Source organism: Centruroides sculpturatus, unplaced genomic scaffold (assembly GCF_000671375.1).
Source record: "Centruroides sculpturatus isolate CEXI.00-Female unplaced genomic scaffold, Cexi_2.0 scaffold84, whole genome shotgun sequence".
NCBI classification, from domain to species: Eukaryota; Metazoa; Arthropoda; class Arachnida; order Scorpiones; family Buthidae; genus Centruroides; species Centruroides sculpturatus.
This window is the reverse complement of record NW_019384316.1, coordinates 183,760-196,094: the sequence shown is the minus strand read 5'-3', so window position 1 is coordinate 196,094 and position 12,335 is coordinate 183,760. Positions and strand designations below refer to the sequence as shown.

The 12,335-nt window shown below is 32.0% G+C and overlaps 1 protein-coding gene across 1 annotated transcript in view; it reads right to left on the bottom strand.

Annotated features, from left to right (window-relative positions):
* LOC111623302 (astacin-like metalloprotease toxin 5) overlaps nt 1-9,475 on the bottom strand; it is a 96,387-nt gene extending 86,912 nt beyond the window's left edge. Inside the window, exon 1 of the mRNA XM_023365829.1 lies at nt 9,323-9,475. Within this exon, the coding sequence (XP_023221597.1) occupies nt 9,323-9,475 (153 nt within the window). The remainder of the gene's footprint in view (nt 1-9,322) is intronic.
* Nucleotides 9,476-12,335: the final 2,860 nt, after the last annotated feature.

Here is a 12,335-nt window from a genome sequence, read left to right as displayed (position 1 = left end):
AAAGGTTTTTTCAATTTATGTGAGTTTAAAGAGATCTCAGTGATGCTTAAAAAAGAATAAATTTAACATGAAGACTGAGTGATTTTAAGTCTGGTTAGTCTGACTCTGAGTCTGATTAGTTAGAGTGATTAAATTAGCTAGGTGTATACTGTAAAATATGTTGATTTTTGTCTAAATTTTGATTTGTTGATTTCTGTAAGATTTTCTTATTTTTTATTAACCCTCAATACCGAAATAATCCCGGGATCCCGGAATTGACTAAGTATAATCCCGAAATCCCGGGATTAGAAATAAGGACCGGGATCGAATTCCCTAACAGCCCATGCAACCTACTGTACAAAATACAAAATGAAATATTCAAAAGCAAATTAGAAATTTCTTGTCAATGTTATAATTTATTATCGTATTAATGCACGACGTTTAAATTAAATTTACTGGTTAACTAAAACTAAATGTTAATTTGTTCACATGACAATTAATTAAAGGAGAACGTTATCGTAGAGACTCGTTTAGAATAACAAATAAATTAATATCATACATACACAAAGATTAATTTCAATGGTTATATAATCCCTTAATAATTCGAATGAAATCCAAAACTTTGAGTCGTGAACTTTGACTTATCGATCAGGAAGTTTCTCCTGTAATATACATGTTAATAAATTCTGATTCTGATTGACTGTGGGTGACATTTTTCTATGCTAATTGCTTTATATGAATGCTCTGTATTTTCTCCATTAATTGGTTCTGTTTGATCACCGAAATTAAACGCATTCGTTCCCCTTAATGATAACGTTCTAATGTTATTTTACAGCTGAATATCAAACTTCTACAATTATCTAATATATTTTGAAGTCTTCCCACCCATTTTAATAAATTTCCGACTTATTAAGAAATAAATAAATGTAAAACAAATTAAATTTAAGCATGTAGTAATACGAAACTATTTATTAAGCTTCAGAGAGGGTGAAAAAAACCTTGCCCAGCACACACACACCTACACATTAACATCTATAAATACAAAAGAAAACCCCCCGAATTTTTTGCATTTCTCGACTCTTCAAAATGTCTTGAGTACAAAAATTTAAAAAACTCCTTGGTCATTATTGACCAATTGCCATAGTTTCCCTCTGTAGACCCAATCTGCCATAGTTTAGCATACTTTCCTGGCTCTGTTATATATAACAGAGCTAGGAAAGTAAAAATTGTATATGTGCAAATCTAAATAATATAGATATTAATTTAATGTGTAATATTAAATTATACATTGTGTTCAATTAATTTAGTGTAATATATATTAATTCATTGTATAATATTTAACTTTCGTGACATGTCTGATTTGATACAAATTAATATATATTATATATAATATATCGCTTTCTCCTCAGCCACTCTCATACAATACATTAATAATAATATGTATAATTTAATATTAATAATATATCTAGCATATAATTAATAATTTTTTAATAAAATTCAAACATTTATGAAGGTAAGTTTTAGGGGAAAATGTAAATAAACAGAATAGTCGGGATACGCAGTACAATTAATTGATAAAAATATTTGAGAAGTTGTTCAATTTACAATTACATAAATGTATGAATGTGTGTTTTTATCGTACATAAATTTGAAAAAAAATTAAAAATACGATAACAGATGGCGCTACCAAATGTTGCCAGGAAAGCTAAGCAACTCGTTGCTGGATTTTTAATTTTAAAATTACAAATAGTAATTTTTTAAACTATGATTTGCTGGCACTAAGACAGCCTTTCAATAATGCTGGTAATGGATTCGGTCATGCCCATAATGGTTCTCACCATTATGGCATAATGGTTCTCACCATTGAGCTGAAATTTGAAAAAATTGTAGACTTGTAAATTCCCATTGTCGTTTGTCTGTCTGCCTTTCCTTAATCTCAAGAACGGGGTTAGGAAGATGAAATCCGAAAATAGATATGAAAACCGTTAAGGGAGGAGACCCTGATTAATTATAAACGAACCGGAAATTACTTCCCCTGAAATGATTACCTAGATGACTGGCATGACTCCATTGCTAACAGGAAAAGTATGATGTACGGAGAGAGATAAACCACTATTAATTTGCGATGGAGAGCATATATTTTACAAAATCGATAATTTTAATTGTCTTCTGGAAAACACGAATTGTAAATTTTATTTATGATCAGAAAGTTTCTTAATTTGACACTAAACATGAACAGAATATCATTAAATTTTCTAGGAATACACATATTCAAAAAAAAGTTATGCACCCAGATAATGCTCCAGTCTCAACAGTCGTGGTTCAATTGCATGCCAAATAATGTCACCGTAGTAACTTAAAGTATTTGCCTCATTATTCTATAAAATGACTTGCAGAGACTCATCGTGTTCAGAATTTTCAGTATACCTTTAATTTGGGGGTCTTTGAACGCATTCGTACAGGCACGACTGACGGAACTTGAGAAAAACCACATTATGAGATTGAGAAAAGCTGGTAGCAGTTTTCGCCAATTTTCCCACAATCAGAGCCATTCTGATTTGATTATAAGATGTTGTTGACGGCAGTGGATAAGTCAGGAGCTCTGGACATCCAGTTAGGGCCTCAGGAAAAATGATCGTTTGATCGATACACATGAAGGACACCTGCTATAGCACCATTGTCAAACATTTGGAGACAAGTGGAAACATCGCTACAGAATTTATCTCTTCCTTTACTATTGGCAAGCAGAGACAAATTTGCAAGCAAGGCGATTGCTACGCATTTTGCCATTACCATCGTTCGTTGGCTTTGTTTGCGATGGTGATGAAGAAAGAAGCATTGACTATTGCGGATTGGTAGCGTATTATCTTTAGCGACTGAGCGCTTCAATCACGTCTTTACCGTTAACTGAAACACTGTCCCCACTGATAGAGTCCGGGTTTGGGACGAAGGACATAGACAGCACAGCTCTACATTAAGGAAATGTTGCGATCTCGTGTGTTGTCTTTCGTGTCAAGATTGCGAACAGCTATTTTCCAGCAAAATAATACTCGGCCGCACACAGTTACTAGAATTTCCCTGGAGTGTCTCTTTCACAATGCCACACTTCCTCGATCTGCCTGGATATTTATCACTGATCATTTGTGAGACTGGATGGATTGCCGGTGAGGGATTTGAAGAAGAAATTACTTCATCTGTGGACAATGTAGGCAAATTTGTCTCAGGCTAATATACAGTATGCCTTTCTTGACCCTGTATGTATTTAGGAAAGAGGAAGTCCTACAAGATGCTAAATGTTCCTTTATATTGTGTTATTGTTCCACAGTAAATTTTCTATTTGCTATAATATTTTAATCACTTATTACCATCGTCATTACATTCTCACAAATAAAAATTTATTCGATTCCACATTTTCTTCTTTGCATAACTTTGATTGCTAACGAATGTATATCGATTTATATACGTTAATTATAAATTAGAACATAATGAACATAATTATTTTCTCTATTTTAATATTTCTATTCTAAAAACCTTCGTAATTCGAATTATTTTTAGTCCTCAATGTTGGGAGATTTCCTTATACACAAGCTGCAATCGAAGTAGTTCATTTAAAACAAAATACAACAGAATAATAATTATTTACAAGACATGAATAATTGAATAATACGTCAAAAAACAAAATAATTTTTATTTTTCCGGCTGTTATGAAGGAGGGAAAGTATGACGATCCGGTAATGTTAGTGTATGTGTGTGTGGAGGGTACGATTTTGTTTACTGTGTTTGAAGCTTAATAACTCCTGCACTTTTTGTCGAAAATTTTTGAAATTTTGCAGGGTGGTTTGTTTGTTACGAGGTTTGGCGCTGTTAAATTTTGGTGATTAAAGCTAGAGGGGTTGAGGAGATAATGAGAGTAGAGTGATCCCCAGTACGGTTGAACATAGTTACGATTTTACTCGTTATTATCATTTAAAATTTTTATAAAACCCATTCATACCCCAAAATGAAGCTTTTTGTCATTTTATAATAGTTAAAAATATAAAAAGTTTTAAATAGTAAAATATGATAACAGATGACGCCATCGAATGTTACCGGAAAAGTTAAGCAACTCGTTGCTGAATGTTTTCTGTATTAATATCAATTACATTTTTATACAAATTGATAACATAAATAATATTTTTATATCAATAACAATAATCAACTTACACATTTTAGATTATATTGAAGTTTTTTTTTCTTAATATTTTCCCTTCTCCTTTGTTATCTTCTAGAATCAGAAATGAAATATCGCAACAGATGTTCTTTCTCCCATGCCTTATGCTTAATCCATGATAAATTCGCCCATTAATGCCAAACAGAATGCAACTATGATTTATGTCAGGCAAATAAATATCGCCCGTGTCTCTATAATACCTCTAAGTAAAAACATCAATAGAATAATACAAAAGTTATGTGGTAGAATGTATTATATTAGCTTTAAAACGGTTGAATTAAATAATATAATTTTAGAAAAAAAGAGAAATAAATATGTCAAATAATTCCAATATCTAAGATAAGAAAATTTATTACGATGATAATAGTAGTTACTATATTCTAAACTATGCTAATTTAGGATAAAAGCTTCTTTCTATACAATCCTCCCCAGTGAGAAATATATTGATTTCTCTTCTCCTTATCTATGTAGATTTCAATGCATCTTTCACTGTTTAATAACGATATACATAAATTTTACATTGTTAGTACACCTTTATAAAACATAGTTGATAAATAAATGTGTATGTATTATCAAAAATACTGGTCATATATAAATTTCTGCAAAAAAAGGCTATAAAGTCTTCTATTTTTTTAATAGTTTTATTTATTTTGCCTTCAAGAGTTGTAGATTTTACTTAATGGAACATAAACAGTTCTACACAGAAACTGATGTTTAAATAAAAAAAATATTAAAAATACGAAGAAATAAACTAAATAAATATTATTAAATGACCGGTTTTATTTTGTGTAGAATACTTTTTTAGTAACAAGGATCGTTTAACATTGAAGAAGTTATTCTCTAGGGAATGGTTAATGTGTTTTTGAAATGGAAAACCGGTTTCAGTCGGGATCATTTAGATTTTTTTTCGATTCACTTCTAATACTTTTCAATGGTAAATGGTACGTGATATTTATTCGAGACATTATACTTTTGTTGAGTTATTGCAATGGAAATACAAATTAAGTTTCCAGAAATAGGGGAGACCGGGGCAAGATCGGCATGTTAAGCTTTACTTAAATTTTGTGTAATAAATACTACTGTAAACTAAAAAAAAAAGCTTTGCATATTGTCTATTGGAATGTTACCTTACTATAGAACTGGTTAAAATCAGTTTGGAAATAAAAATAATTAAAATAATTACAACTTTACAAGAAGAGAGAAATTGACGAAGTTGCCCCGGGTATAGGGGCAAGATCGGCAACTTCTCTCTTTTTGTAAAGTTGTAATTATTTTAATTATTTTTATTAAAGTTGCCCCTGGTATAGGGGCAACAGTAATGGGGCAAGATAGGCACGTATATAAAATTATGTTATTAACAATGTATAAGTTGGAATTCACTATTAAAACAAAGAAATACAAATCCAACACCCATTTAATATTATTACAACGAAATGCAAGTTCAAAGACATATATACATGAATAACAAATGCAAACATGTTTTCATTTATCATCTGTTTGATTTTTATCCTTTGCTTCTAATGTGGCTTTATGTTGCCGATCTTACCCCACTAGTCATGATTTCGAAACATTAAGTACAACCCTGAGAACAGAATGCCAAGCCACGATCTGGCCACGTGAATAAGTTGAAGTTACATCCTTCTAACAGGAAAAGTAACTTTCGTTATCGTGGAATTATAACAAAACCTGCCAATTCAATATAAATGGAAAAAAAATATATTATATGGAATTCAACGAAAATGAAAATTTGCTTGATAATTCAACTACGCTTGTTGGAGAACAATAAAAACACTACACTCAACAAGCCACCAATAAAACTCAACTGCCTAACCTATAACCAAAGTCTCCTTTTAATTTGTTTTTTAAAAAAAGCGCTTGACAAACTTGCCTCGCATGCCGAAGTTGCCCGGTCTCCCCTATATTTTAAAAGAACATTAAAATGTATTTTGCTGTGTTCAAAGATGATAATTCAGCTTATATCTTAAGATTCGACCATAAACCACGTTTTCTATTTAATCTTCTCCCCTCTCTCCTTGGTGGTCTCTAGATCTATCTCCAAAGAAGACCACGTGAAAATGTTATAATCCCTCCCTCTTATTTTTGGGAGATCTTAAAATTACATTAACAATCGAAACAAAAATACTGTAGATGGAATACAGTTTAATGTATTCGAGATTTGAACGAGGAATGGGGGAATCAACCCGTTAGGTTGTATTCATTTTTACAGTACAAATAGAAAAACAGGATTATTAAGTCACCGGCTTGTACTGCATTAAATTTCTGTCTTAACCTTTCGTTTAATTATTTTAATAGAATTAAAATTAATAATATATGTAGTTTATTTCATGTACTTAACATTTTATTCCTATTTTTAGTCACATATTTAATTTATTCAATTTAAAATATATGCTTTCCATCTCAAATTAGTAGTGGCTTGCCCCTGTAAATCATACTTTTCCTTTAACAATAGAGCCGTTCCGGTTATCTATCTAACCCCTTTCAGAAGAAAATTTTTTGAATTGAAATAACATAGCTTCAGGTTTGTTTCAGGAAGTTTTTGTATAGTTAATCAGGTCCTTCTGATACTTTTCACATGTTTCTTAAGTTTCATTTATCTAACACCATTAGAAAGGGGTTAGATAGATGACCGGCACGACTCTATTGTTAAAGGAAAAGTATGATATACAGGGGCAACTTTTCTAATTTGAGATGGAAAGCATATATTTTAAATTGAATAAATTAAACATATGACTAAAAATAGGAATAAAATGTTAAGTACATGAAAGATTAAGGAAGGATAGACAGTGGAGATTTATAGGTCTACAGTTGTTTTCAAATTGCAGTCCAAAAATAATAGTCTATTGCTTTTAACTAACATACAGTATGTGTCTACTTAATTTCAATGTTTCTTTATGTTCTGTTTTCATACATAGGGATGTAAAAGTGTTTGTATGATATTACTATAAGCGTTCACGTAAAGACAATCGTACAAAATGTAGGTTAACATCAACGTTTAAGATTCATATCAAAACATGAAGATCAAACTACAACTTATTGTTCTCTCACTAGGTGATACGCCTTTTCTCTTGTGCCATTTAATGGAACATCATTGTCTATAAAGTTCCGTATATAATAAGGCCACGACCTAAACGATTCTCTAAACTTTTCTGCGTTATTATTATTATATAATTTGTAAGCATAAATAGAAATTCAAGTAAAATAAAACAATTAGAGTCTTTAACGAACGATGTTATTAGTTTAAAAAGCTTACTTTCAGTGTCGATTGTTACACGAATTGTCCGCTTTCGATAGTTCTACTTCCCCCCTTCTGTACAGAAATCATTTTATACTTTTACACACACGGGAGAAATCATTTTAATACTGTAAAAACAACCTTCTGATTCCAAATGTGAGCAAGAAAATTATATTTAAATAGGTAAAAAAATTGGTAAAATGTTAAACAACAGATGGAGTTGATATCAGGTGTCTTCTTCGGCGTCACCACTTCACCGAATTGTTTTTATATATATTATAAATCTTCTTTCGATTAATAATTTCTTCCATACTTTGAATTATTAAGTATACATTATGATACTCTCTGATCAAGTGGGTCCTCTGAAATCAAGGTAAAGAAGCTTCAAAAGGAAGAGGATGGATAAATCTAGATCCTATATCAATCCTTTTAACTTCTTTAACTCCACTTTTCCAGTTTCGTTTCCGTCTTCCTCCACATCTTTCTTGGTCTTCCTATTTTTCTTTCATTATCTTTAATCTGTGCACCTCTCTCTACATGATTATTCGTATAAGAAAGAATCCTTTCCCTATCCATCCTTCTCTATTCCCAAGAAAAAAGACACTGTACAAAATACAAAATGAAATATTCAAAAGCAAATTAGAAATTTCTTGTCAATGTTATAATTTATTATCGTATTAATGCACGACGTTTAAATTAAATTTACTGGTTAACTAAAACTAAATGTTAATTTGTTCACATGACAATTAATTAAAGGAGAACGTTATCGTAGAGACTCGTTTAGAATAACAAATAAATTAATATCATACATACACAAAGATTAATTTCAATGGTTATATAATCCCTTAATAATTCGAATGAAATCCAAAACTTTGAGTCGTGAACTTTGACTTATCGATCAGGAAGTTTCTCCTGTAATATACATGTTAATAAATTCTGATTCTGATTGACTGTGGGTGACATTTTTCTATGCTAATTGCTTTATATGAATGCTCTGTATTTTCTCCATTAATTGGTTCTGTTTGATCACCGAAATTAAACGCATTCGTTCCCCTTAATGATAACGTTCTAATGTTATTTTACAGCTGAATATCAAACTTCTACAATTATCTAATATATTTTGAAGTCTTCCCACCCATTTTAATAAATTTCCGACTTATTAAGAAATAAATAAATGTAAAACAAATTAAATTTAAGCATGTAGTAATACGAAACTATTTATTAAGCTTCAGAGAGGGTGAAAAAAACCTTGCCCAGCACACACACACCTACACATTAACATCTATAAATACAAAAGAAAACCCCCCGAATTTTTTGCATTTCTCGACTCTTCAAAATGTCTTGAGTACAAAAATTTAAAAAACTCCTTGGTCATTTTAAACACTCTGTGGAAGGATCTCTGTGAAGAATATTCCATAATGTGATTGGAGGAAACTTTTCTCACGATTAGAAGTCATACATTTGAAAAAAAAAAAAATCATTTATTATTTATGTCGTTGCTTCCACGTTTCTGAATTCTCATATAAACTTATCGATTAAACGACAAGTTGATACCGTTTTTTTTTATCACTTGTCACTTGGTGATTTTCCTCTTGTATGGAGGTGACGACGTACAGATGCTCTTCTATAAAATAACATCAGAAGGCCAGAAGAAACACTTTCTATAGGATAAACCTTTGTTAAAAGGTATCATTAAGTATTATATGAATTAACTAAACAGTGTTAGTTAAAGTATGAAATAGAAGTAATAAAATAAATGCATTTATACATGAGCATTTTCTCACGCTCCGACCCACAACTTTGGGTTGCAGTGACAGACCGGACTGGTATCTCAATGTCCGGTTTTTTGTTAATTGATATTAATTTTTGTTCACAAATACTACAGTGTTTCCTGCAATATAACTGTTTGAGGCACCTATTCTTGTTCCCAATCGATGAAATCCTTGACTAATTTCTTCCATAACAATAGCAAGAATGGATCTGGCATCTTCTCGTCCTCTGTCAACTTCAGGCATTGGAATTCGAACCGTCATTCCTACAGATGACACGGAGTGTGATTTTCATTTTCTTTGCTTGTATCAATATTTCCAAACCTTCTTTGGCCTCTTTTCTTTCTTTCCGAACATTCAGTTTATTTAAACATAACCTGCACATCTTCTGTTCAACGTCTTCTGAAATATAGGTTTCTTGGTGATCCTCAGAATCCCTTGTGCAAATGTCACGTAACGTAGATGTGGCTTCTTCAACCAAAGTGTCCTTATTTCGTGTTGCAGATGGAGGGAGCATCTTGCATATCATCGTTATTCAATGAATCAAATGCTTCCTTTGGAATGGGTGTTGTTGACAATCCCACCTTTGCTGCACAAACGAACATAGCTTCGTAAAAGATCTCTTTATACCAGAATGGATACCTCTATATTCCATGAACTGAATAAATTTTAGACCGTTACTAAATGAAGTAGATCGATCATCTTGCATTCAGGTTGTCAGTATGTTTTCTATGTCTTGGTTGTCCCTCTCTACGCTTCCTTGACTCTGGCTGTGCCTTGGTTTCCGGTGTACAATTTTAAGTTCTGGTCAAGTTATTTTCAAGTTTTCTATGACCTTATGTAACTTTAAGCAGAACTATTAACTTCTCTATTCCTTGAACCTTCTAGAACATCATAATGTTGAAGTAACCAGTAATCTCAATGTTTTTTCTTCGTATTCACTGTGGCTGTCTTCACTTCGTTTATAAATCGTAATAACTTTTTATGAGTTAGCAACGTCTACATATAGTATAGGCTTCAATTTTTAATCATATTTTTAATTTATTTAATTTAAAATATATGCTCTCCACCTCAAGCTATTAGTTTATTACCCCTGTAAATCATACTTTTCCTGACAATAAGTCATTCTGGTCATCATATAACTCAATTCTGGCATAAAGTTTTGACGTGACTTGTTTAAAACCGAAGTTGTATACTTAATCGGAGCTCCCTGCCCGTATTCTTTCCATACCCCGTCTAGGTTTTCATCTGTCTAACTCTATTCTCGAGATTTAGGAAAGACAGGCAGACAGATATAAATTAATTTAATGCCTTGCAATTTAATATATTTTTATCACAATGTTTAGGCAAGATAAATTAACAATACAAAAGATCCAAAGGATCCAGTCTGCGGAACGTGGGACATGAAACAGGGACGTCTTATCATATCCTATTGCAAAACCGATCTGCAAGCCATTGACGAACGTATCTCTGGAATGAGACACTGTGCCATCGTGCTGGTTCGAAACCTGCTACAATTGCACCAATAGCAAGTTATTAATCCAGTCGTTAACCGCAGTGTTAAAATGTTCAGGCATCGCTCATTATTCAGCGAATACGAGAACAAGAAGCTGCTCATCCCAAATCCCACATCAGACTTCGCGTCGCGTATGTAGCACGCTACGTACACGCTGCATTGTGGAGCACGCTTTGCTCAGTGGTGCACGTTGTGATGATTATACAATACAATTGTACCTCGTTAAAATTGTACCTCGTTAGTTCATAAAATGTGCTAAACGACTTGTGGTTCGTCATGCTGTAAATTTACATCACGATGTAACACGCAAATCGCCGTGCGTCATCCTCTAAGATTGTGATGGTACTGTAGATAACAGGAAAATGAATTTATGTCACGGTGACATGATATCCGGTGTATTTTTGTCTACTGTACTGTACTGTAGTCCATAACCTAAGCAATGCGTCGTCCGGATGGACAAGCGGTTAATTTAAACTCTTTAACTGGAAGACCGGATATTTTACCCCTTAAGAGACACATTAAACCTGAGCAATAACGTGTCCATTAATTTTTTCAATCGGACTTAACACAGTAGTCGTGCATTGTTTCATCTTCAGACTGATTAAAGAGCGTGAATAATTAAATCAAATTGTTCGTTAATCTAGTATTTTCGATAATCCGGCACCACTCTGGACGCATGGGTGCCGGATTAACGAAATTCTACTGTATATATTTTTTAATTATGCAAGCTATTTAAGGTTTAAAATCTATACAAGAAATTATTATCGAGTAGAAAGTAATATAATGCTAATAAAGCTGAACATAAGATACTAAGATGACGTTGCGACTAATTTGCATTTTTCTCATTTTTTTCCTGTTTAATCTGTTTGGAAAATATCTTAATTTAAGAACCAATTTAGTTTAATGAAGACGTACAAAAAAATTCATACATGCAGCTTACGATACTTAATGAATGCCGCTTACTTTTCTTGCTAATTACACTTCAAACGTTTCTTTTTTCTTTCTTTCTTTCTTTCAATTAAGTGTCATTACTTTATTTAGAAACTTTATTAAAAACCTAATAAATCATTTAATAAATATTTAAATTCTTAAGATTAAAATATCTTTTAAACTATAGAGGAAAAAATAGAGAAAGAGAAACGTTTTCTATTGAGAAAAGTGTTCTTAGAGGTAGGTTGTCTCTGTAGACTGAAGGCAATCGTTTTGAGTAGACAATGAAAGAACGAATGTGGCCGATAAAGTGCTGATCTCAAAGTGTTTCTTTCTTCTTTCACTGAGATAGAGAAATAAACAGAGGATTATTTCGGCGAAGAAACTCTCAACATCAAGATAAAGAAAGAATTGATTCTATTCTTTATATTAAAAATATGATTAAAAATTGCAGTCTGGCATTGTGAGGATGTCACAATAAATAATTAAAAATTATTATATCATTGCACTTAGTCATGTCCTCGAATTTACAGCCAACTGTCTCAATTATAATTGGACGAACGACATTCTGTGTTGCAAGATTTCAGGACTTGACACGAAGCAAGTTAATAAAAACTATGTGTAATATGACTAATGTCTTAATGGAAACGAAAGTGCATAGGCGATCATACAGGGGAA